Source organism: Drosophila subobscura, chromosome dot (genome assembly GCF_008121235.1).
Source record: "Drosophila subobscura isolate 14011-0131.10 chromosome dot, UCBerk_Dsub_1.0, whole genome shotgun sequence".
Taxonomy (NCBI): domain Eukaryota; kingdom Metazoa; phylum Arthropoda; class Insecta; order Diptera; family Drosophilidae; genus Drosophila; species Drosophila subobscura.
In genome coordinates, this window is record NC_048535.1 from 1,190,388 (window position 1) to 1,216,678 (window position 26,291).

Genomic DNA, 26,291 nt, shown 5'->3' on the forward strand with positions numbered 1-26,291 from the left:
TTTTATGGAAATGCAAATATTAAAATACTTATACTAGCGGTTAAGCAAATAGTTAAACCTTAGTAAAAACATACATACATACATATGTAAATATGTACATATGTAAATATATGTAAGTCTAGGATATATTTATGTATGTGTGTTTATTTGATTTTTTATATTTTTATTTAATGTAACTGGAATTTGTTTAATAGCACTGTCCTTCCTCTATTGACACTATAGCAGATTTAGATCCGTTACCGTATGCGTTGACTGGATTGCATATGGTGTTATTGATCATCATGTTGACATCGCCCTTTAAAATGCGGAAATTGATTTCTGAATAATCCAACTGGCTATACAAGTAAATCGGCAGACGATTGCTCATTATCCACACGCTTTGATTTTCTCCATCGTCCACTTTTAAATCATTGGGGAACTGAATGAGTGTTGAGGAGACATTCGGATCGAGGAGTTTTCCCAAATTGGACCGCGTATATGGTTTGGCTGTGTCCCAGCAACCAATGTTATCTCGGTGAACTTGTGTATAGAACATTACACCATTTCTTGCAATACCAGATGTGGAGGATTGACCATTGTATCCGCGATCGCCAATTGAAAAGAAATATTGGGCGTTGTCCTGACTTTTATTTTCCCATAAGGATTCGGTTAGCAAGAGGTCGGTCGATACTATAAATTCCTAATGAAAATAAAATATTTTAAAAAGAATAGTACGTTAATAAGTAATAAATAGGTACATATGGTAAATAAGACAATTTATTCTATGAACATAGCAAGAAATGATTTGTTTAGACTGTTCGAACTGACACAGCCTCTGCGAGGATATAAATACTAATACGGAAGTATATATGTACATACATACATACATATTTCTCGAATAGCTTACCTTAAAACTTGCCATTGGATGGAAATAAAGCACTCGCTGCTTACTCTTCAGATCATAAGATATACTCATGCCAAACACACCATCCAGCCATTGAAAGTTCAATCCATATACCTTAAAGTCAGAAGCCACTGGATTTGGTGAAAAATTGTAGTTGGTTACTCGCCAGCTTTTATTCTTGGCCAAGCTATAAACAACAAGTCCGAACCGCCATACGTCTGCCACAATTGCATGTGCGTCTTCGCAACGATCACCCACTTCCATAATGATATTAGAGTGCAGAGAATCCTCTTTGATCTGCGATTTAGGCAAATCATAGCGAACGATCATTTGGTCTGTGCCTAGGTCAAAAGCCACTATTTTCGGAGGGCAAATTTGATTAATATTAATGGTGGCATTAACAATACCAGAGTCGATAAGCCAGAGCCGGTTACATGCGTCTACGGTAGTTCGATATACCGAAATCAGTTTCGAACAGTCTGGATTATATGGATTTCCATGAGCTTCCCAATTGGGATATGGTTTAATTGGTGGGCTTAATTCCCTCGTCGGGAAGGGAATAGTCCCTAAACTTGCGGGTACGCCGTCTTTCCAACGTGGCGTGGTAATAAATAGTCGGTTATTATTAATGTCAATGTCAATGCCCAAAGGAAGGTTATTTTTCGGTATAAAGTCTCTGCGGATAAGATAAAAGGTACAGTTGTGTCTAATTGATTGCATACAGCTAAGCTTAATTTTTTTAACGCATCTTTTACAGAGAAGCAGGGAAGAAAATTTACAATTGATCTGACGCACTATACATACAAACATATATTGTAGGTTAAAAATAAAAAAAAAATCATATTATATATCAAATTTTGGAGTCACATCCGACAGATGAATTTCACAAAACAGCAGCTTTATGCTGCGAGACTAGATTGCATGGAGAAGGCAGAATGATAGATGGAATGGAATAGAGATAGAGTATATGGAATCGAATAGGGATAAGATGTACATATGTATGTATGTATGTCTAGTTTCGACGCTTATCAAGACGGACTGAAGAACATGTCTTGTCGAAAATTGTTGCTGGCTTATACTTTATTGGCTCACAGATTCCTTCTTCTCTGTATTGGAAGCTTATGGGGAAACTCATAATAAGCTCTGCAAGGTTATAACGAAACTTTTTGTTGGTTACCCATTCATAATTGCTTGTTGGCGTTCGACAAAAGTTGGATATTCAAAGTCCAAATATTTCCACTCATTTATAATCTTAAGTTGACTTTCACGCTCTTGGAAGCTCGGCTGAATTGCATGGCCATAGCCTTCATTTAGTGACTCAACAAAACTAACACTATTGACAAATTTAATAAGAAGCGTAAGCTGAAGAGTAATTTTCCAACTATATTTAATGGAATATCGAATCATGACTGCATAAGCTGTTAAGTGAACGGGTTGGCTTTCTACTTTTGATATGTATGTAACATATGTAACTCTTTCCAATTGATCAATATCTCCGACTGAACGATAAACAACTAACTGGGGGTGCTGCTGATGGCAGGTTTTAACCAACTGGGACTTAACGTTTTACAGCTTAAAGCTTCAAGTTTGTTTCTCAGATACAAGTTTCTCATTTACCAGCCTTTTACCAAATATTAGTTTTAAGCTTTTACACCCGGTACTCATTGAGTACCTTAAAAATGTGTGTCATATTTAATGGCTCTGTCATATATGTATGTACATATGAACATATGTATATAAATTATATTAAATATTCTTGATTAGCCTCTAAAAGATATATACGTTATGAGTTATGCAAATTGTACAATATATTTTTACCTAAAGAAAAATAATCCAGTCTATGTAAGTACATACATGTACATACATATGTAAGTACATACATACATATGTATGTACATACATACAAATGTCTGTATATCACGAAATCACAGGGGCGGGAACGAGAAACTTTCACTGAACGAGAAAAAGAAAGCGAGAACGAGCTCGTAGGAGGGGTGTCAACATTGTGAGCTGTGCAAGCCATTACAATTCGATGCGATATTTTCCAGTTTTCCAACATGGGTTCTTTCGGGTTTCTTTTATCTTCCAAATTTTGAATACAACAGATTTTTACGATTTGCCCAATTAACCCGTACGCTCTATCCCTTAAAGTAAATATCTGAGGATATGTATGTAACTTTTTACATACATATGTATGTTATGATGAGCTGTTACATATTGTACATATTGTCCTAGGCAACTATCAATTTGGAGCCCTCCTTATCGAAAAGTAAATAGGGTATATTGTATTTTTGGTGGAAAAATGTAACACAGAAGGAAACGTATCCGACCCTATAAAGTACATACGTCTATCTATTCTTGATCAATATATATAGCCGAGTCGATACAGTATGCCAGTATGTATGCCTGTCCGTCCTGATGAGCGCCTGGTACTCAGAGAGTTAGAGCAACAAAGTTTTGCATCCACTTCTGTAATATCACACTATTACAAGTGTATTTCGTCACGAAAGCGTCATACATACATACATATGTACATACATATATCCACGAGGAGAAATGTTGTTCCAAAACGAAATATGTCCGCGCGAAGAGATCTCGTTTTTGAAACTATCAGTGGTTTTTAGCCGTTTGTTCGGATAAACACTATTTGATTTGCTGCCGAAATGTTATTTAAAATATTTAATATCATATATATATGTATGTATGTACATATGTATATATGTATGCTGCGGCATCAATATTATGCATTTTCACCACTATTACATTTGTTATCGGTAATGTGCTCCACTAAACAAAGAAACATCATTTTACAAATATTTTTCTTTATTATCCAGAGCTGGTTTTCGTCACTGGCGTGCACAACATAGTATATTTTTATTCTATTTGTAGGCTATTGTCTGGTGTAGAAAAATGTTTTCTTTGAACATAGTAATGAAAACTACCAACGCCCACGACCGTTTCCAGCTGCACCACCGCCACCGCGTCCTCTGTTAAATCCTCCGCCTCCACGACCGGCTCCTCTAAAGCCACTGCCTCCAAAGCTGTTGCGTGAACCTCGGCCACCTAATTAGAATATATGTATTTGATTTAACAATATAAATATATAGTCAATATATTTGATTTAAAAGCATTACCCATTCCACCTCGATTAAAACCACCCTTTGGACCTCCAGGTCCACCTGATGCGCCTTTTTTCTTAAGTCCTTTTGGCTGTGGGGGTTTTGGTAAAAACCTTGCGATAGGCAATAGCTTTCCAGGATCAATAAATAATGTTTGATCTGGTTTGAAACTGTTTGCATAGACATTTTCCGACAATTTAATGGACACGGAGTAATCACGAACTGTGCCAAATATTTCATCAATTTTCCCAATCTGTTCCTTGTTTTCGAGGAATATTGGTGCATTGAAATAAGGAACATCCTCTATCGCGACTTTGCAAATTAAGTCATTCTGACAACTATAAGCGAATTGTCCTATGGGAATGACACGATCTGGCGGACCTATAAATTATTACGGTATTATCGGTATGCATTATAAACAGAAAAATCGGACTAACCATTATCAAACGCTCCACGACCTCCTCCTCCCCGGCCACCACCACGGTTGAATCCTCCTCCTCTGTTGAAACCTCCACCAGACTTGAATCCACCTCCGCCGCTGATTCCACCACCGCTGCGAAATCCTCTTCCGCCGCCGCCACCACGAGGTCGACCAAAAGCCATTGCAGAAATAAAACTTTTAAGAAAAAATAACAATTACAAACACGTGCGTGCCGTGCTGTTGTTGATATTATATCGATATTTTATACATTAATTTTGAGTCGATATTTTCGGGACCGACTACATCAAAGAAACGATATTTTTAGAAAGTATATGTTTCTTATTGCCATGTGTGGCTGCCAGGGTGACCGTTTACGGTATATCGACATACATGGGTATATTTCCACAATTGTTCGGTATATTACGGTATATTTGAGAGGGTAACACATTTTTGAGAAGATTTCAAACACACATTCTAATTCTGGTGTTCGTTCGGCAAACAACTCTTCTTTTGAGTTCAAAATTTTTAGTAATTTTTTATAATATTCAACACAAAACTGAAGTATCTGGTCAATGCGGACTCATCTCTGCGACCAACCAATTTCGCTGTAGCGATTAAATATAAAAAAAAAAAAAGATTTCAAACACACATTCTATTTCTAGTGTTCGTTTGGCAAACAACTCTTTTTTGAGTTCAAAATTTTCAGTAACTTTTTATAATATTCAACACAAAACTGAAGTACCTGGTCAATGCGGACTCATCTCTGCAACCAACCCATTTCGCTGTAGCGATTAAATATAAATAAAAAAAAAAAAAAAAAAAAGATTTCAAACAAAATTATAGACAGGACTGTGGTGGCTCTACCAGACACTTAAAATTGTATATGCAAGAGAAAAAGTGGATCGACACTCAATGGCACAAGGAAGCATTTTTTTATAATCTTGTGCGGACGATCAAAAATACTTTTAAAAATTTTTTTCTATTAGGTTCTTGTTCGCTATGATAACAAATTCGTCTTTCGTTTATAGATTGATTCTCTTGTCGAGGAAAAAAGTTTAGCTGCCAAAGTCAGAAGAGCTCCCTTAGAGCACTACCTACCGTTACGTGAAATGGGCTTATATTGCCCGTATCAAACGCTATCGCGTGAGCGACTATTTTCTGAAAAGACTTGAATAAAAATCAACTTTTGAAATAGATTTATGAAATAATAATGTATCTAATCCATTATATTATGTATATATATATATATATATATATATTACACAATTTAAGAGAGAGAAAAATGGAAAAAAATTGAAGCGATGATTACAGTGAAAAGGATGAATATAAAGGAAAATAATGTTTTGTCTTTTACGGTCTACGAAGAAAGGAAAGAAACTATGTCCAATAAACTAAAAATTTTGAAAATTAAAAAGTATGTTTCTGCACAGTTTTGACGCCCTGACGGTATATTTTATCGAAAATTTCGCGGTCACACAGCAACTTGCTGCTTGAGCATTGTACCACTAAGCAAACAACATATAGAGAGTTCAGACTACTGAAAAACCTGCTGCCTAATCAGTATAGTGGATTGGCTCCCAGTGAGAGAGTTTGGCGTTGGCTCTCTTGAGCATTGAACGCAAAGCGATTCTCGCAAAAACAAAGTTTTGTTTTTCCTTTTCAAGTATGCTCCGTAATTTCATGTGTGCGGTGACACATATGTACATACATACATGATGGCAATGCGTGTATCCATTCTCGACTTCAATTTTTAGCGCTTGAGACGTTTGGCATTTTTGTGTTGCTTCTGAGATCACATACCCTTCCTTCAAACTTGCGACTTGCCCCAAATAAAAATAAATTGATTTTGTGTATCCTCTCTATGCTCATATATTTCTTAAATACATTTAGGACGAAAGGGATAAACGGTTATAAACATCCAAATATAACAACAATTGACTTGGCGTTGCAAATTTCCATTAGAGTATTCGGCGTACACTATGTGAATAAACTTGGAGTTATGAGTGGAGACATGGCAGCTGTGCCGAAAAAGAATTTATTTGTTTTTCCTTTTCAAGTTGGTTTCGTAGTCTCGTGTGTGTGTCTCTCTATGTTTATTCACACAGTGTACGCTGTGTTAATGTTTCATAACATTAAAAATTCAATTTGATATATAATAAATTCATAAATAAGTGCGCAAGGGGTCTATGCAGATTTTAGTGTCATCTTGGGCATCGAGTTTCCGATGTATCGAATGAACGTTGAGGTGGCTCAAAGGGGGTCTAGGTTACAGGTTGCGGATAGCGAACGGCCTACCTGTGCCGAGTTCAGCTTGGCTGTGGGCCCTGTATAAAAATTAGCCCAGTCGATTTCCCGGGCAACGTGGATGTCTGCCCGGGCTGACCGTTCCCCTTCTTTGCGTCTCGTGGGTAAAATATTTATTTATTAATTTATTAATCGCCAACAGATTTCTTAACCCTTAAGTGACTAACATAGAAAAAGCAAAAAAATATAACAAGATCAGAAAGGAACGAGAAGGGACGTGTGAGACGCTTCTTACGCGTCACAACTTTTATACCCGGCACTCAGTACTACATTTATACCTTAGCGGCTTTTTGTCAAATTTTAAATTTGTTCTTCATCTGTTATCTACATCTACAACGCTTCTCACGCCAACACGCTCCTTTAGCTGGCAACCCTCCCCTAGAGCCACACACTGCAGAGTCACGGCAGAGACGCGGCCGAGGCAGAGGCCGCACACTGCGCGAAGTAGAGTGTGAATGAGAGAATGTGCAAAAAACAAATATAAGCTGCGGGACGGGGTGGGTTTAGCCACTGCAAATTAATTTCTTCATTGTGGCTATAGTAATGATCCATACATGAGCATACAGAAGTCTGGATGCAAAATTTGGTGGATCTAGCTTTTATGGTATCTGAGTACTAGGCGCTCATCAAGCGTTATTCGCACAAATACAATATACCCTATTTAATCTTCGAGTACCGGGTATAAAAAAGAAACACACTGACTAATATTACTTTATTTTTTAAACTGACAGTTCAAGGAAAGCTAACTTGATAAAAAAAACACTAAATGTTCTTGCGACAGAAAGTGTCCCACCAAAGTAGACACTGTTAAAGAATAAATCCTAGTACTCAGATCGAAAAAAAAACTTGCTGGCAAAATTAGCAACATGTTTTGCTAGCTGCAGAGTGTGACCAGAGGTGAAAACCGCATTCCGTACGGTTACACTTCTCAGGCAGCTGTGTTGTTTTGTTTACCTTTTTGAAAATGTGTGCAAATTTAATAAAAAGTTAATAAAACAGTGAATAGGAAATGAATCGAAGCAAGAAAATACTTATAGGATGATGTGTGGCTCTTTTAATAGCGCAAGTGGAGGAAAATCAACGTAGAAAGCGCCGACAACATTGGGTAAACCCATATCTGAAGGAAAGAAATAAGAAGTGTCGATTCTATATGGACGTGAGTCTACTTAATCATATAAATATGTATGCAAACACATCTAACAATACCCTTTGAACATTCCGTAGTTTGAAAATATGACGCAAAGGCCATCGTTTTCCATGAGAATTTTCATGTCTGAGAATAACTTCTGCACCCTTTTTGGATTGGTGGAGCAGTACTTGGTCCCCAAACGGGACACTCGCCCAGACGTGATACCAATTAAAGCCAAGTTGGCCATTGTTCTAAAGTGAATATTTTATATATCCATGCATTTATAGTTAGTAAACCATTTGTTTTATTAGATTTCTTGCTTCTGGTGACTTGCAGCTCCACGTTTCCAGCGCATATCGGATTAGCAAACAACATTTTGGAGTTGTAATCGTAAAAGTGTGTGAAGCCCTATGCATTGCTCTGTCAAATGAATTTCCCCAATGGAACGCAAAAAACATGCTACATTGGGCGAAGGGGTTCGAAGAGGAGTGGAACTTTCCCAACTGCTTTGGTCGCTCAACTCCCTCTCCAAGCCTTTCTCACTATCGATCCAGCTGCTTTCATCCGTGTCAACGATTTCGGTATAGAGTTGAGCCGGAGTGTCGTGGGCGAACGAGCTTGACGCGGAGAACGTTCTGTGGAAAGGTTTGAGGGAGTGTCAAGTATAGGAAGTATATGTATATAGTACTTACCGTCTTTGAGAGGAAAGGTCGGGTAGGAACTCCATGTGTGGAGCGAACCTCCAATCAATGCTATCACTCGCAACTGGACCTTCAATGGGAACTCCTCCAGCACTTCCACTCTTGGCGACTCTCTTGACATGGTACCGGTAGCTGTCCCTCAGAGACTTCCATCCATTTCTGCACGTCTCAACTGAAAATTATACATATGCACAAACAAAAAATTAAAATGAAATACAATTGTACTTACTATCTTTATTCATCTCAGCTGCCACAGACTCCCAGCGCATTTTAGGGCATTCGCATCGAAATGTTGCTTGTGGCTGAGGTTCAGATACATTCGTTTTTTTCCACCTCCTTTATAAATTTAATTTTGCTGTCGTCAGTAAATTCGCCCAGCCGTCTGTTGGGTTTCGCCTTCTTTCTCTCCATTTGATGACATTTGTGTAATGTTGTCAGTTACAGTTACTTTCTACCTCGTGGAAATTAAATCAAATCTTTAATTTGCGAGCTGCTAGCAACATACCACACGAATACCACACAAAACTATCAAAACCACAGAAAGACTATCGATACCACAAAATACTATCGTCTGACTTTCTAGATTTTTTCCGTTTTTTTGTTGATCTGAGTACTGCCTGGCGAGGAGCCGCTAGAAAACAACTTGTGCGCACAAGACTTTCTTATCGGTTCCATACGAATATCATCCCTGATTTTTTTTGCGACCCCTTTTTTTCGATCTGAGTACTAGGCTTAATACTCAGATCAAAAAATAGGGGTCGCAAAAAGAATCAGGGATGATATGATGATGTTCTGCGCACAAGTTACTTTCTAGCGGCTGTTCGCCAGGCAGTACTAAGATCGACAAAAAAACAGGCCGAAAAATCTATAAAGTCAGACGATAGTTTTATGTGGTATCGATAGTATTCGTTGGTATGTTGCTAGCAGCTCGAAAAATAAATATTTGTTTTATATTCCGAGAGGGTACCTAGCAAACACAAAGTAAAGTCTCATTCAAATGGAGGCAACAATGCAGCTAAAGTTGATAGATAAATGACCACCGTGCTTCCAAACGAGCTTAAGGCCATCAAACGGCAAAAAAGGAAACAATTATTATAGATTAATGAGATTATATTGAATTTATTTGCATTTTAAATTTGTTTAGCTTATTTGAACGCCAGTATCTTCATGTTGCCAAGACACAGACCCAGCTGGGCTGTTAACAAAATGTTTGACGTTGTTTTCCTTTTGGGACCAAGTAATGCTCCACAGGATCGTGCCAAGTGGCGATGGCGACAATCTGGGCTCGAAACTATCCAATTTTGAATATGAAGAGTGCTTGGAGGCGCCGACTTACAACTTTGCCACGGGCGCACATATTCCTTGGCACGGCCTAGCTGCTCCACCATTCAAAAAAGTCTGCAGATGTTATTCCCAGCCATATGCAAATTCTCTGTAATATTTTCAAACTGCGGAATATGCAAAGGGTATCGTTTCATGGGTTTCCATAAATGTATGGTTTATTTCGTTGATTGTCCTCCTCCTTCGATCATGGAAGAGCCGCCAGTCTCACTAAAATAATCTTCTGAATGGATCCATTTTGCATTCATTGTTTTATTAACCTTTTATTCAATTTTCACACATTTTCAAAAAGGTAAACAAAACAGCACAGCTTTGAGAAGTGTAACCGTACGGAATGCGGTTTTCACCTCTGGATTAAAGGATTAAAGCGAAAAATGGAGAAAATTACTATGAATGACTGAAAATATATCAAATTAATTTTCATTTTTTTATTTGTTTAATAAATTTTAACGCCAGTAGCTTCATGTTACACAGACCCGGACTGTTAACAAAATGTTGAAAGTTTCATAGAAACTGAATATGTACTGAATGCGCTTTTCACCTCTGGTCACACTCTTCCGCTAGCAAGATATATTGCACAGTTTGCTAGCAAACGTGTTTTCGGATCTGAGCACAGGCACTAACCAAATAGTATAAATAGTATATTATACTATTTGGTTAGTGGCACAGGCTTACATTTTGAAAAGGTGAGGGTATATTTTGGTATAATTTTGAGGGTCTTTCGGTATATTTTATCGAAAAGTTCGCTGGTATACTCTAATAACTTTCTCTCTGATACTTTTGCAAGGTAAATAAAACGTTTTAAATTTAAAGGTTTGAATATTCAAATAATGTGCACTGTGTAAAGAAATATCTGAAGACTTACAACATATTTTTGAGCCATTGTTTCAACCTAAGATAGTAGGGAATAGAAATGTAATAGGTTATGACGTCATATTGACATTTGTATACCTTCATGCCCAACCGCAACAATTAAATAAAAGTGAAACTAAATTCTCTTACAATCTGCCAGTCTGCCTCTGGGATTGTTAATTCAATTATCTACCACTTTGAGTTCCTTAAATTTTTAAATTATCTTCAATTAAAAGGTATGTAGAGAAATGCACATACACTTGACCGTAAGTATGTACATACATACATAGTGTATTAAAACATACAAACAAACAATGAGAATGACGAATATGAGAACTGTATCATTACTGTGTAATGCGTGTGTGTGTATATCTTTGCTTACAAGTTGCTTGTGGTTTTCCTATTTTCAGGCATTTGCGCTGAAGCATGACACTAGGAGAGATACGAATTGAGAAGAAGATACAAACCGAGAATAAACAGCTAAGCGAACACACAATGACAACAAAAACGAACAATAAACCTGTTGATAACGGGATATCCATAGACAAAATCAATGGAAACACAAAAATTGAAAAGCAGGTAAAGTTCATACATAAATATGTTCATAAATATGCACACATCTTTTTATTCGACTTAGGGGTATGACAGCAGCCACGAAACTTATTATTTTTGTACATATGTACATACAAATGCAGATACTTACATACGTATGTACATACATATGTATGTACGAATATGGCGTTTACAATCTATTCATTTAATTTTTTCCACCTTCCGCTCGCACAAAAGACAAATTTTGAAAAGGACACTTTGGAAGAGATGACAAAATCAAAAAAGTTAAAAACGACCATAAATTACCCAATTAGGATTGGATCGTATGAAGATATAAATGTTTAGTGGCTATCATCCACACCCTCTCCAGATATGCCTTTGCTAGCTCATTCTCTCTCGCTTCCACACTCTGCCTCTTGATGTGTGCGCCGTCTGGCTGAGAATGAGCTAAACGGGATGTTGGTGTGTGAGGTGATGAAATATTATCTGATGTAACAAACAAATTTAAAATTGACAAACATAATGGGTTTACTTACTCATAAAAATAGTAGTGCTCCACCTTACCACTTCCAAAGCATTTTTTTGAGACACTTACAATCCTTCACATTGAACAAGTGATACCATTTTAGAAAGCCTTGTAACTGTCTGTCCGTCCGTCTTGTTTGTCGGCTACTACTCAAACGATATTAGCTGCTGCACTATAGGAGTGGTCTGAGACGGTTGATAAGCGGCGATCGGTCGAGGGACAAGCACTTGCTGATCTCGCAGTGACTTTTTTGAATTGAGGCTCCATGGCTAGAATCCGATCGTACTGCTTTTTATAGCCCACGGCTAGCTCCATAAAGCCTGTTCGCGTCTGCCTTATAAACATGACCATGTCATTCTCGACCGAGCGGCTAAATGTGAGGGCGTACTTACGAAAAGAAACAACACAAACACAAGCCTAAACGGCTCACAAGTTAATTAGAATATATTTTAATTTTACACAAATAAATACCCAACCGAACCTAGGTCTATATGCAAACTAAGTGGGAAAAATTATCTGGCGAGGATATACAAGTCGAGAGGATTTAGTCACAAGGATTGATTATTTTTAACGGATTTTACATGCGCTTAAACCAGGGCTCGGCACCCATACAATCAACGAGCCGTTTTTGCGTTTGTGTGTGAAGACAGCACGCAAAACGGAACATTTCACTATATTGGTATTGGTACGAATCACTGTAGTACGCGTGTACGTGAGGGCAGCGCAGCGCATTTTTCCGCACCCCAGGGATAGTGCCGTGCCGAGCCCTGGCTTAAACTGTAAAGCAGGGCTCGGCACGGCCCTATCCCATTGGTGCGGGACAAGGCGCTGCTGCTGCGCCGCCCTCACGTACAAGCGTATTACAGTGATTCGTACCAATACCAATGTTCCGTTTTGCGTGCGTCTTCACACACAAACGCAAAAACGGCTCGTTAATTGTATGGGTGCCGAGCCCTGCTGTAAAGTGATGAACATGCTCGCCACTGTACAATCTGTGTGTTTTCTGGTACTGAAAATACTAAAAAAGTATTCAATATTTCAAAACGCGCTGAATCATTCTGAAGGAAAATATTTTTAGTGTCTGTAATGGTTTCTGTTTTATTGACAGATCGATTCAACTATATCATTTTTACGTGCTGCCCGCAGTGGAGATATAACAAAACTTCTTGATTTTATTGAAAGTGGTGAGATATCGGATATTAATGCTTGCAATGCGGTAAGCAATTGATGAATCCATTACAAAACATGAACAGGTATTGATAATTTTACATACGCTTAGAACGGACTTAACGCTCTACACCTAGCGGCAAAGGATGGATATGTCGATATTTGTACTGAGTTGTTGAGAAGAGGCATTAAAGTGGACAACGCCACAAAAAAGGGAAATACGGCCTTACATATAGCGTCGCTGGCGGGTCAGCAAAATGTTATTAAGCAACTTATTCAGTCGAATGCAAATGTAAACGTTCAATCGTTAAATGGGTTTACACCGCTGTATATGGCAGCTCAGGAGAATCACGACAACTGTTGCCGATTGCTTCTGGCAAAAGGAGCAAACCCGTCTCTTGCCACAGAAGACGGCTTTACACCATTGGCCGTGGCAATGCAGCAAGGTCACGACAAGGTGGTGGCAGTCCTCCTAGAAAGTGATGTTCGTGGCAAAGTGCGACTTCCGGCACTTCATATTGCAGCCAAAAAGAACGACGTAAGCGCAGCCACATTGCTGCTGCAGCATGATCACAATGCCGACATCGTTTCTAAGTCTGGCTTTACGCCCCTGCACATTGCCGCTCATTATGGAAACGTGGAAATAGCTTCCTTGCTTCTGGACCACGGTGCTGATGTAAACTATATTGCCAAACACAACATATCGCCGTTACACGTGGCCTGCAAGTGGGGGAAGTCTACAGTTTGCAGCCTATTGTTATCCCATGGCGCTCGCATAGATGGACCGACTCGTGATGGCCTGACACCGTTACACTGTGCCTCACGTTCAGGCCATGTTGAGGTTATTGAGCTCCTGCTTCGTCACAATGCTCCAATATTATCAAAGACAAAAAATGGATTGTCGGCCTTGCATATGTCCGCACAAGGCGAGCACGATGAAGCGGCGCGTCTTCTTCTGGAACATAAGGCTCCAGTAGACGAGGTAACCGTTGATTATTTGACTGCGCTCCATGTGGCTGCACACTGTGGTCATGTGAGGGTGGCCAAACTTCTGCTTGACTACGGTGCAAATGCCAACTCACGCGCCCTCAACGGTTTCACCCCACTTCATATTGCCTGTAAGAAGAATCGCATCAAAGTTGCTGAATTGCTTATCAAGCATGGGGCTACTATTAGTGCCACCACGGAATCTGGCCTTACACCATTGCACGTGGCTAGTTTTATGGGTAGGTACATATTTCAACTGTATGCGTTTACCTGCAAAACAGTGACTTAAAAAATAGAACATACATATATACGAGTCGATATTCAACTCATACAAAAATATGGCTATTTTCAGGCTGCATGAACATTGTCATATACTTGTTACAGCATGACGCTAACCCAGATATACCAACAATACGCGGAGAGACACCATTGCATTTAGCATCACGTGCCAATCAAGTAATCTTTCTTCTATCTGGATTAGTCTTGTTATTACCTTTATGTGCTTTCAGACGGACATAATTCGAATTTTGCTTCGCAACGGAGCGCAGGTGGATGCAGTTGCTCGGGAAGGACAAACACCGCTGCACGTGGCATCCCGATTGGGCAATATTGATATAATTATGTTAATGTTGCAGCATGGAGCCGAGATAAATGCTGCAACTAAGGACAAATACGCGGCGCTTCACATTGCGGCGAAGGAAGGTCAGGAGGAAGTCTGCTTAGCGTTGCTTGAGAGCGGCGCTCGACTAGACGCAGTCACACAAAAGGGGTTCACTCCATTGCATCTAGCTAGCAAATACGGAAAACAAAAGGTAGTAGCGCTATTGCTCGAAAAGGGTGCTTCTATTGATTGCCAGGGCAAGAACGATGTGACTCCTTTGCACGTAGCGGCGCATTATAACCATCAGCCGGTAGTGGCAGTACTTCTGGAGAAGGGTGCATCGCCGCAAATATGCGCACGCAACGGACACAGTGCCGTGCATATTGTTGCAAAAAAGAACAACTTGGAAATGGCCCAGCAACTTGTACAACATGGTGCTGATGTCGGGGCAATTAGCAGGTCGGGCTTTTCTCCACTGCATCTGGCCGCCCAAGAGGGACACTTGCCTATGGTCGAATTTTTGCTAGAAAATGGTGCCACAAGTGCTGCAGCTAGGAATGGCCTAACTCCGTTGCATTTAGCATCCCAAGAAGGCCACGTCCCTGTGGCGCGGACTCTACTGGAAAACGGTGCTAAAATTTCAGATCGCACCAAAAATGGGTATACGCCGCTACACATTGCCGCCCATTACGGACAAATCAATCTAGTAAAATATCTCCTTGAAAATGATGCTGATATTGAAATGTCCACCAACATTGGCTATACACCACTACATCAGGCTGCCCAGCAGGGTCATATAATGATCATTAATCTCTTGTTGCGCCACAAGGCTAATCCAGATGCTTTAACAAACGTGAGTTAAACTGATTGTCAATATGTACAACTTTTTGGGATAAGTCACAGCCTACCGAAACTATTTAAAAACCCTGTCACCCTGTTTAAGCATGTGTCTAGAACTTATACATAGAAACGGTCGGTGGACAACCAAGATTGGTTATTAATCTTTTTTAGGGACATACACATATAGGAACGTGAACAATTTGCATGCATTTTGCTAGCTATATCTGGAACTCATTTTGAAACATTTGATCATATATCCATGATTAAGATTAACGTGGCTTGGGTAACCGTGGCTGTATTTGATCATTTAATCGCATCAATTTATATCTTTTTATACCCGGTACTCGAAGAGAAAATGGGGTATGTTGTATTTGTGGTAGAAAAATGTAGCACGGAGAAGGAAGCGTTTCCGATCCCATAAAGTATGCATATGTATATATGTATTCTTGATCAGCATCAGTAGCCGACGACCCCTTCTCAAAGGCCATAGGATCTAGTTACACCACTGAATAAAGTTTGTTTCAAAAATTCGCCCCGCCCCCTTCCGCTCACACAAAAAATGGCATTCCGTTGGGAATAACCATATCTATCAGATCACCGATTTTGGATCAGATTGGATCATTATTATAGCAAGAACGAAGAAATTAATACCCAGTGGCTACCCCCATCCCGTCCATTCGGTTTTTTATACCCGGTACTCGAAGAGTAAATAGGGTATATTGTATTTGTGCGAATAACGGTTGTATGTAACGCACAGAAGGAAACGTTTCCGAACCCATAAAGAATATATATATTCTTGATCAGCATCAATAGCCGAGTCTATGTCTGTCTGTCTGTCTGTCCGTCTGTCCGTCCTGATGAGCGCCTAGTACTCAGAGACTATAAGAGCTAGAGCCACCAAATTTTGCATCCAGACTTCTGTATGCTCACACTGTTACAAGTGTATTTCAAAAATGAGCCACTCCCCCTTCCGCCTCCGCAAAAGGGCGAAAACCTCCCAAATCAATTTTGAAGATAGCAGAAAACTAAAAACGCCATTTCGTAGGGAATGACCATATCTATCAGATCACCAAATTGGGATACGATTGGATCATTATTATAGCCACAATGAAGAAATTAATTTTCAGTGGCCAAACCCACCCCGTCCCGCTGCATTCACACTCTGCTTCGCGCTGTTTATGGCCTCTCCCCCTGACACGTCTCTGCCTCTGCCGCGAATCTGCCCTGACTCTGCAAAGTGACAGATGAAGAAAAAATGTTAAATTTGACAAATAACCACTAAAGTGCAGATGTAGTACTGAGTGCGGGTATAAAAGTTGTGACGCGTAAGAAGCGTCTCACACGTCCCTTCTCGTTTTGTTGTAATTTTGCATGTTTAGCTCTTATGGTTGTGTTTAGATCTAATTTCGAATCTCGCGTTTCTGCCGGGTTCCGTGCGTAAAAGGCTTCGGCTTGGTGTCGCATGGGCCACTTGCTGGTTATTTCCATAGAATTCTGTCACGGGCCTAATTTTCCCTATTGTCTAATTGTTAATTAGATTTGATGTGAATCATATTAAAACAAGCAAAAATTAACTTTTGCGGCATTTTTAAAACAAAAATGTTATGTTCATACTATTTTTAACATATTTCTATTATCTGCTATAAGAAATATGATCCTAGAGAAAAGTTCGAACCAATACATTTCATCAACTTTCGCTGAATTCTGAGTTTGAATTGGTCGCTGCAAAAACCACTTCCGTATTTGTCCTGTGAGAATGGCTTGGTGTTTTTGCAAACATCTCGAAAACGAATAATTGCCCAAAATCGACATTAGCGCACCAGTTTTAGAGAACCTCAATCTGTCATAATGGTAGAACAGTTTTAAAAGTGCGTCTTATTTTTTAACTTTCTACTGCTTGCAAAGACTACGACCGACCGTCCCCATTCAGACGTGCAGTGCTTATCCTCCATCCCCACTAACGCGGCATTAGACCTATCTCTCGCTTGCACACTCTTCCTCGTGCAGTGCTCGCCCCTTGGCGAAGTAAAACTAGCTACAACGAGGCAATAGTGTGCCAGATGCCAAAAAATGTACATATGTATTTATGTACATACAGTTCAAAATTTTCAGTAACATTCATTTTTTCTTTCTATATTCAACACAAAGTACATGTCAATGCGGACTCTTCGTCTGCGACCAACCAATTTCGCTGTAGCGATTAAAAAACAAAAAAAATTATAATTTTTGGATGTAGTACACATATTATGACAGTACCGGGTATAAAAATAGTAACCAAATAATGACTAGCAACACTGTATGGGAACTGTATGGGAACTGTATGGGAACTGTATGGGAACTGTATGGGAACTGTATAACCTTAATCCTATCAGACCGATCATTGTATATGTATGTACTTATCATTTTAAAATAATGACTCAGAGTGGAGACAATTATTTTATTATTGAACTCTTATTGAACATTTATAATAATAAACATGATACCCGGGGTTAATCTTCGATCAACAAAGCATTTAATTGAAGTATTTGCTAAAGTAAAGAGCTTTGTAAATACTTTAAAACAAAGGCGCAAAGTTCGTAGAAAGGTTTTTTGTGTAGCAGAGACACTGTCCGAACGGTTCTATTTTTAAACATTTTATTTGAGTTTTCCTGTGTTGATACACGAATACTTCTTATTTATGAGTATATGTTGGCATGTGCACATGTGTTTTCCAAATGGAAATGCAGAAGTGTATGGACTTTCTGTCTTATGCCTCCTTGTAATTTGTGTTTCTAACAACATTTTGTGTTTGTGCTGCATTGTGAACTTGTGATCATATGTATGTGTGAATAAAAATGTTGGGCGTTGTTTCGTATACATTCTGTTTTGTATATTTTTGTACTTCACTATTTAAGCCAAAAGATATAACTCAAAAACTACTTTATGCACATTTAACTCTATCGGTTTTTTTTTACTGTTCCGGCTTAGTCTATGACATTGTATGACATTGTATAACATTGTATATGTTAGAAAGTTTGTTTCCCATTTTCACCGCATTCACTTTAACACAAATGGTTATAAGGCAAAAATGTTCTAAAGATTTCTGAATACATTCGAAAGATCTGGTTAATAACTTAAAGTAAACTTGGATGTTAATCAGATGTGTCACTCAACTATTTCAGAGCGGTAAAACAGCTCTAAATATTGCAAGCAACCTGGGCTACGTTACAGCAGTAGAAACACTTAAGGTCGTCACCCAAACCTCCATCACAAATACAAGTACTGGAGTGGTGGAAGAAAAATATAAGGTTGTGTCGCCGGAGCTTATGCATGAGACGCTACTCTCTGATTCCGAAGACGAAGGTGGAGACGAGCTTTTAGATCATAATCAATACAAATATATGGCTACCGATGATTTAAAAGCAAACTATGGTCATGACCACGACCATCAAAACTTCGACACCACAAATCCTGGAAATGATCAAGTGGATTTGTCGGTTGGACACCCTCTTGAAAAAGGTAATATCACGCGGTGCACTTACAGGCAAGATATAAATATGACATATTAAATATAAAATACATAACCTTTGAGATACGATACATGGTATTTTTATACCCGGTACTCGAAGAGTAAATAGGGTATATTGTATTTGTGCACAACAGTGGATGTATGTAACGCACAGAAGGAAACGTTTCCGACCCCTTAATATTCTTGATCAGCATAAATTTCCGAGTCTAAATAGCTATGTCTGTCTGTCTGTCTGTCCGTCCGTCCGTCTTGTTTGTCGGCTAGTTCTCAGAGACTATAAGAGCTAGAGCCAGCATATTTTTTTTTCTGCACTGATGTGACATCACATTAATACAAGTGCATTTCACGCCCCTTCCGCTCCCACAAAGAGTCTCACACGTCCCTCCTCGTTAAGGCTCAGACAATTATCACTAGGTCACTTCTCATGAAAATGGATTAGGGGATTTCAAACAGACTTGGTTAATATGACGGCTTCCAATAAAATACAATAATCCACGATTACAATTTAGAAATGATTAAGAAAGTACCAAATATTATAAGTCAATTCGCTCAATTTCGATGCCATGGCAGAGCAGTCCTTTTGGAAAACAACAACCAGGTAAAAAATTGTATATCTTAAGTTACTTGTAGCTCGTAGGTATTCTTAAAGTATAAGTTATCTACAATTTGCATTTAATGACCAGTTAGAGATTTTATTTTTATACCCGGTACTCGAAGAGTACATAGGGTATATTGTATTTGTGCAGAATAACGGATGTATGTAACGCACAGAAGGAAACGTTTCCGACCCCATAAAGAATATATATATTCTTGATCAGCATCAATAGCCGAGTCGATAGAGCCATGTCTGTCTGTCCGTCTTGTTTGTCGGCTAGTTCTCAGAGACTATAAGAGCTAGAGCCACCACATTTTGCCTGCAGACTGCTGTATGCTCACACTGAAGTGTGAATATATACACTGAAGTGTATTTCAAAAATTAGCCCCGCCACCTTCCGCCCCCGCAAAAGGTCGAAAATCTCCCAAAGCTACAATTTTGAAGATAAAAGAAAACTAAAAATGCCATTCCGTAGGGAATGACCATATCTATCAGATCACCGACTTGGGGTCAGATAGGATCATTATTATAGCCAGAATGCTAAACGCACCTGTCCAGCAGTTTTTTCACATTCTCTCATTCACACTCTGCTTCTGCAGTGTGCGGCCTTTGCATCTTCCGTGCCTCTGCCTCTGCAGTGTGCGGCTCCTGTGGAGGGGGGCGAGGTAAAGGAGCGTGTTGTCGTGAGAAGTTATGTAGATGTAGATGACAGATGTAGAAAAAATGTAAAATGTCAAATGTAAAATTCGAAAAGAAAACGAGTAGGAACGTGTGAGGCGCTTCTTACGCGTCAAAACTTTTATACCCGGTACTCAGTACTACATCTGTACCTTAGCGGATTTTTCTTCATCTGTCATCGCTACATCTACAACACTTCTCACGCCAATACGCTCCTTTAGCTGAATAAGATGTGACGCGTAAGAAGCGTCTCACGTTTCATATTCGAAAATGTTAATATACAATTTTGACTTATGCTTGCATGTATAAAGAAATGATTAATCATGAAGAACAGGGGCTGAATGCATCTACGACAGGACGTCAATGCGATAATGCTCTCATTGTCCGGCCACCTGTTCACTTGGGGTAAGTTTATGTTCTGCAAAGTAACATTTATTATAATTGATTTGAATTGTTTATTCTACTTTTACAGATTTCTCGTATCGTTCTTAGTAGATGCCCGTGGTGGATCTATGCGCGGGTATCGACACAGTGGAGTACGCATCATTGTTCCCCCAAAGGCATGTTCTGAGCCCACAAGGATTACTTGCCGCTATGTCAAGCCCCAGAGAGTAGCAAACCCTCCTCCTTTAATGGAGGGCGAGGCACTGGTAAGTCGTATTCTCGAAATGTCCCCGGTGGAAGGAAAGTTTTTGAGGTAAGAATTTTAGAAAAGTTTGTTTTAAGACATCAAAACAAATGTAATTTATTTTCTTCAAGCCCAATCACACTAGAAGTGCCCCATTTCGGCTCACTTAGAGAGAACGAGCGTGAAATTATCATACTGCGTTCGGACAACGGCGAGAGCTGGCGAGAACATAGCTTATATGAGAATGAAGAACACAATTTAGACTACTTGAACGACACCATTGATACAGCCGTTAATCCGCTGGAGGAACTACACACAAGCCGAATAGTTCGTATCGTTACACAGAACGTTCCGCACTTTTTTGCTGTTGTATCGCGTGTGCGTCAGGAGGTGTATGCTATCGGACCCGATGGCGGAACGGTTTCTTCGATGGCTGTACCACAGGTTCAAGCTATTTTTCCACCTCATGCCTTGACTAAGAAAATTCGAGTCGGTCTTCAGGCACAACCAGTAGACCTGGTTGGTTGTTCCAAGCTGCTCGGTCAGGGCGTTGCTGTATCACCGGTGGTAACAGTGGAACCTCGTCGTCGCAAATTTCATAAGGCGATAACTTTAAGCATACCTGCACCAAAGGCTTGCACCAAGGGCATGGTGAATGCGTCCTATGGTAATGGTAATGCAAATCCACCCACTCTAAGACTGCTGTGTTCTATTACTGGTGGTCAGACACGCGCCGCATGGGAAGACGTTACCGGATCAACTCCGCTAGCTTTCGTCAAAGATAGTGTTACATTTACCACAACAGTTTCTGCACGCTTCTGGCTAATGGATTGCCGTAATATTGCAGACGCTGGGCGCATGGCTACCGAGCTCTACACTTATATGGCTCAAGTGCCATTTGTTGTCAAGTTTGTGATCTTTGCAAAACGCATTTCCTATACGGAAGCAAAGTTTTCGGTCTTCTGCATGACTGATGATAAGGAGGACAAGACGCTAGAGCAGCAGGAATACTTTATTGAGGTTGCAAAAAGTAGGGATATTGAGGTGCTCCAGGACCAGACTATTTACATAGAATTCTCCGGCAATCTTGTGCCAGTTTTGAAGTCAGGAGAGCAATTGAATACCAAATTCCAAGCTTTTCGGGAAAATCGACTTTCATTTATTGTTCATATCAAGGACCCAGAGTTGCCACACAGTCGCATTTGTTTTATGAGCGAACCTAAAGTGGGACCCGGAGAAGCTCCACAGAACCCAATCTGCGCTTTGAATGTGTCTGTGCATGATGAAAAACTATCGGCACATAACGAGAATGGAACAGTGGACGGCGTTGGCAATGGAAATATATTCTACAAGGAAATTAACCGAAACGATTTCATATTCACCGAAATGAAAGCATGCACAGCAGAAACAATGGAAATTGATAATCAGAATAAGAATGGTATAACTGAACAATCAAAAAACCAAAAACTGAATAGAGCTGGCTCCAGTGAAGGATTCCATCATGCCGACATAAGGTTGTTGGATATTTCCATCCTTATAGGCAGTGACTGGCCACAACTTTTAAAGGAATTGGGTGTACCCGAAACCGACATCGACCTTTTCAATGCTGAGAACCTTGGAGACCTTACATCCGAGCAGCGCATTTTGATGTTGCAGCTCCGGCTGGAAGAAGAGCAACAAGGCCTATCCGCAGCAGAAGTGTTAACCCAAGCTCTTAACAGAATTGGTCGTGCCGACATTATAGATAAGTGCATTTCTAATATGAGGCATATCATTGTAAAGTCGGAGCTCCCTTTGAATACTGCGAGGAAGAATGTGTCTCTGCCGCCTATCCCTACATATACTGGCACAGATTCACCACAATTGGAAGATGGTAGGGTCTATTAATCTTAAGTGAATTCTGTTTTAACTTGATTAAATTGTAGAAATTGTACTAACTCATAAATAGGAAAATTGTGTACCACTCCACCGTCAACTCCAATTCAAGATGAATCTAATCAACCAGACTGCGAAACGAGAGGTATACAAAAAACTGTGTCGGAGCACACAATGCAGTTGCTGGGAAAAGCGCCAGAACATGTTTATCATCGCAAAGAAGGTAAGAAGCCTAAGAGTAACAGAGCTGTTAAATTAATCTAAGTTATGCGTGATTTTCCGATTTTCAGCTCTAACAGATGATTCGTTTATGACAGGGGATGATGAATATGAAAATGAGCCAATTGATGTAACTGAAATTTCAAAGGAGTTGACAGTTCAGACAATTCTGTTGCAGAAAGATGCCTCAAATGTTCCAATGAGCGGAAATTCTGCTATTGATGAATCAAAAAAATAGATCTGCAGGAAATTCGAAGGACAATTAAAAGTTGGATTCAATTCCCTATGTTGCATCGTATATTTATTATTTATTTATATTATTACCAGTGTATTCGTTTCTTATTTGTCTACAGCAATAAACGTATAATTTTTATCTCCGGTTTATAATTGGCCAGCGGTCATTTATAAATTGGTATATTTCGATATACATATTATAGCTTCTAAAACATTTTGAAATATGCGAAAACTAATCAAATAAATTGTTAAAATATTCCTTTTAACTTAACTCCAACTTTTAATTTTCTATGAAAACTAAATTATCCATTGTCAGTTTGCTTTTACTTGGATATGAAGAACAGGGTAAGTTATGGAGTTCAAAAGCACATACAATTATGCCCTAAATAATTTTTTGGAATGAAAATATAATTACAAACGAGAGGGGCAATTGTTTTGATACAAATAGACTTCAAAATAAAAGACGACACACGATCTTTTAGCTCGTCCCCCTCCCACAGCACAAAGCAGAGTGTGGAATGAGTGAATATGCAAAAAAGAAGCAAAGCCACTGCAAATTATTCATTCTGGCTATAATAATGATCCAATCTTATTCCAATTATAGATATGGTCATTCCCTCAACATTGTGGATCTGTGCAGATTTTCGCCTTTTGTGGTGGCGAAAGGTGACGGGGCTAATTTTTTAAATACACTTTTATCAGTATGATATCACAGCAGTCTTGAAGCTAAATTTGGTGGCTCTAGCTCTTATAGTCTCTGAGAACTAGTCGACAAACGAAACGGTCAGACAGACATGGCTCTATAGACCCGGCTATTGATGCTGATGAAGAATACATATGTGTACTTTATGTGGTCGGAAACGTTTCCTTCTGTGCGTTACATCCATTTTGTGCACAAATCCCCCAAAAAAAAGCGAATATCTCCCACAGCCACAATTTTCAAGATAAAAGAAAACTAAAAACGCCATTCCGTAGCGAAGAACTATATCTATCAGATCCCCGAATTTGGATCAGATTGAATCATTATTATATCCAGAATGAATAAATTAATTTGCAGTGGCTACCCCCATCCCGTTCATCCTGTTTTTTCAATTTTTTGTACATTCTCTCATTCTACACTCTGCTTCGGGCAGTGTACGGCTCTAGGGGAATGGGGAGAGCTAAAAGCGCTTGTTTGCGTGAGAAGGTTTGTAGATGTAGATGACATACATATGTAGAAAAAATTTAAAATGTAAACTTAAAAAAAAACCACTAATGTTCAGATGTACTACTGAGTACCGGGTAGGGCCTCACACGTCCTTCCGCTTTTATATCTTCTGTCGACAAAAACCACATAAGCTCATACTCAAAATTGAGCACTAAATTAAGTCAATGTTAATCGGATTAATGCAGTCAAACGAAAACTTATTATATATATGTATGTATATTTTAATTTATTACTCTTGTTACTCATTTTATCAATTTATAAGGAGATAAAACACATGTTTATTGCATTTCTGTCCCGCCGGAACGGACTATCCAACAATGCGGTGCTGTCTCCAAGCACTGTTGTCCTGCAAACTTCATATCTTCTTTGAAATAACACACTCTTGCCTGCTTTCATACAAAACACAAAATAGTGTAAGTACTGGCCGACTTTGGTCATACAGAGCACAGAGCGAAATATACATATGTACATATGTATGGCACTTTCTGTCGCAAGAACATTTTTCTGACTTTTTCTGAGAGATTTGTGGCATTGCAATTTTTAATGAATTTTTGCCTGCTTCTTTTCTATTGATGAAAATATTGAAAACAAATTTCGCATTGGTAGCGGATTGTTGTTTTACACAGCTAAAGAATCTTACATCTGCTTGCCCGTCTGGGAAATATTTACCTTTAAAATTGCAAAATTATTATTTTTGTGCGGTATTTTAAAGCCTGGTACTCAGATCGAAAGAAAAAACTTGCTAGCAAAATGTGCAATATATTTTGCTAGCAGCAGAGTGTGACCAGCATTCCGTACGGTTACACTTCTCAGGCAGCTGTGCTGTTTACCTTTTTGAAAATGTGTCAAAATTGAATAAAAGGTTAATAAAACAATGAATTCAAAATGAATCCATGCAGGAGATTATTTTAGTGAGACTGGCGGCTCTTGCATGATCGGAGGAGGAGGACAATCATCGAAATAAGCGCCGACAACTGTGATTAAACCCATATCTGCAGGAAAGAAACCAGGACGGTCGTTTGTCTATACATTTGAGTATAATAAATCATATGAATATGTGTTCATTTGTGGAAACCTATGAAACGATACCCTTTGCATATTCCGCAGTTTCAAATATGACAGAGAATTTGCATATGGCTGGGAATAACATCTGCAGACTTCTTTGATTGGTGGAGCAGCAAGGCCGTGCCAATGAATATTTGCGCCCGCTGCAAAGTTGTAAAACAGCGCCCTTCCTATTCAACATTGGATAGTTTCGAGACCAGATAGTCGCCATCGCCCCTTGGCACGACCCTGTGGAGCATAACTTGGTCCCAAAAGGAAAACGACTTAAAAAATTTTGTTAACAGCACATCCGGGTCTGTGTCTTGGCAACATCAAGATTCTGGCGTTCAAATAAGTTAAACAAATTAAAAAGGCAAATAAATTCAATATAATCTCATTAATCTATAATAACTGTTTCCTTTATTGCTGTTTGATGGCCTTAAGCTCGTTTAGAAGCACGGTGGTTATTTACCTTTCAACTTCATCGGCATTGTTGCCTCCATTTGATTGAGACTTTACTCTCTGTTTGCTAGGTACCCTCTCGGAAATTAAAACATCTATATTTTTCGAGCTGCTAGCCACATGCCAACGAATACCACACAAATACTATCGGGACCACAAAAAACTATCGTCTGACTTTCTAGATTATTTCGACCTGTTTTTTGTCGATCTGAGTACTGCCTGGTGTACAGCCGCTAGAAAGTAACTTGTGCGCTCAAAAATTTCTTATCGGTTCCAAGCCTAGTACTAGGCTTAGCCCTAGTACTCGATCCGAAAACACGTTTGCTGGAAAACAGTGCAATAGCTAGCGGCACAGTGTGACCAGCAGTTACACTTCTAAGGCAGCTGTGTTGTTGTGGTTCCGTTTCAAAATTTGTGA

At 39.2% G+C, this 26,291-nt stretch overlaps 4 protein-coding genes across 6 annotated transcripts; 1 reads left to right on the plus strand and 3 right to left on the minus strand.

The window, feature by feature from the left end:
- Positions 1–159: 159 nt before the first annotated feature.
- Positions 160–2,413, minus strand: LOC117902916 (protein yellow). The gene is made up of 3 exons (XM_034814491.1): positions 2,061–2,413; positions 887–1,559; positions 160–679 (listed from the first exon to the last, which is right to left on the minus strand). Exons 1-3 carry the CDS (start codon positions 2,288–2,290, stop codon positions 188–190), a joined length of 1,395 nt encoding a protein of 464 aa, XP_034670382.1. The 5' UTR covers positions 2,291–2,413; the 3' UTR covers positions 160–187.
- Positions 2,414–3,714: 1,301 nt separating this feature from the next.
- LOC117902918 (probable H/ACA ribonucleoprotein complex subunit 1) lies at positions 3,715–4,667 on the minus strand. Its single transcript, XM_034814493.1, has 3 exons — positions 4,440–4,667; positions 4,018–4,383; positions 3,715–3,946 (listed from the first exon to the last, which is right to left on the minus strand). The coding sequence occupies exons 1-3, from the start codon at positions 4,603–4,605 to the stop codon at positions 3,822–3,824; spliced, it is 657 nt and encodes a 218-aa protein (XP_034670384.1). The 5' UTR covers positions 4,606–4,667; the 3' UTR covers positions 3,715–3,821.
- A 3,502-nt stretch (positions 4,668–8,169) lies between these two features.
- On the minus strand, positions 8,170–9,325 carry LOC117902908. The gene is made up of 3 exons (XM_034814468.1): positions 8,787–9,325; positions 8,549–8,729; positions 8,170–8,491 (listed from the first exon to the last, which is right to left on the minus strand). Exons 1-3 carry the CDS (start codon positions 8,824–8,826, stop codon positions 8,218–8,220), a joined length of 495 nt encoding a protein of 164 aa, XP_034670359.1. The 5' UTR covers positions 8,827–9,325; the 3' UTR covers positions 8,170–8,217.
- A 1,345-nt stretch (positions 9,326–10,670) lies between these two features.
- On the plus strand, positions 10,671–23,431 carry LOC117902907 (ankyrin-3). 3 transcript variants are annotated; one of them, XM_034814466.1, is made up of 12 exons: positions 10,671–10,685; positions 11,161–11,329; positions 12,937–13,044; positions 13,108–14,221; positions 14,335–14,438; positions 14,492–15,436; positions 18,585–18,921; positions 20,516–20,609; positions 20,677–20,901; positions 20,964–22,705; positions 22,781–22,930; positions 22,998–23,431. In XM_034814466.1, exons 2-12 carry the CDS (start codon positions 11,177–11,179, stop codon positions 23,162–23,164), a joined length of 5,139 nt encoding a protein of 1,712 aa, XP_034670357.1. In that variant the 5' UTR covers positions 10,671–10,685; positions 11,161–11,176; the 3' UTR covers positions 23,165–23,431. The 3 variants fall into 3 exon arrangements, with proteins under 3 accessions (XP_034670357.1, XP_034670358.1, XP_034670356.1); XM_034814465.1 differs by lacking the exon at positions 10,671–10,685 and adding an exon at positions 10,809–10,986; XM_034814467.1 differs by lacking the exons at positions 10,671–10,685; positions 22,998–23,431 and adding an exon at positions 10,804–10,986 and having other exon boundaries at positions 22,758–22,899.
- The last annotated feature ends 2,860 nt before the right edge of the window (positions 23,432–26,291 follow it).

Bases quoted from the DNA above. Each gene is read 5' to 3' on its own strand.
- LOC117902916 (XM_034814491.1), bottom strand. From the start codon at position 2,290: ATGATTCGATATTCCATTAAATATAGTTGGAAAATTACTCTTCAGCTT. The intron at 1,560-2,060 runs GTAACCAACAAA...TCTTATCCGCAG, and splicing joins CAACAAGCAATTATGAATGG to AGACTTTATACCGAAAAATA. The intron at 680-886 runs GTAAGCTATTCG...TATTTTCATTAG, and splicing joins ATCCAATGGCAAGTTTTAAG to GAATTTATAGTATCGACCGA.
- LOC117902907 (XM_034814466.1), top strand. From the start codon at position 11,177: ATGACACTAGGAGAGATACGAATTGAGAAGAAGATACAAACCGAGAAT. The intron at 13,045-13,107 runs GTAAGCAATTGA...ACATACGCTTAG, and splicing joins ATATTAATGCTTGCAATGCG to AACGGACTTAACGCTCTACA. The intron at 22,931-22,997 runs GTAAGAAGCCTA...TCCGATTTTCAG, and splicing joins TGTTTATCATCGCAAAGAAG to CTCTAACAGATGATTCGTTT.
- LOC117902908 (XM_034814468.1), bottom strand. From the start codon at position 8,826: ATGCGCTGGGAGTCTGTGGCAGCTGAGATGAATAAAGATA. The intron at 8,730-8,786 runs GTAAGTACAATT...TATAATTTTCAG, and splicing joins AGCTGAGATGAATAAAGATA to TTGAGACGTGCAGAAATGGA. The intron at 8,492-8,548 runs GTAAGTACTATA...ACCTTTCCACAG, and splicing joins GACCTTTCCTCTCAAAGACG to AACGTTCTCCGCGTCAAGCT.
- LOC117902918 (XM_034814493.1), bottom strand. From the start codon at position 4,605: ATGGCTTTTGGTCGACCTCGTGGTGGCGGCGGCGGAAGAGGATTTCGC. The intron at 4,384-4,439 runs GTTAGTCCGATT...AATAATTTATAG, and splicing joins TCGTGGAGCGTTTGATAATG to GTCCGCCAGATCGTGTCATT. The intron at 3,947-4,017 runs GTAATGCTTTTA...TATTCTAATTAG, and splicing joins TTTTAATCGAGGTGGAATGG to GTGGCCGAGGTTCACGCAAC.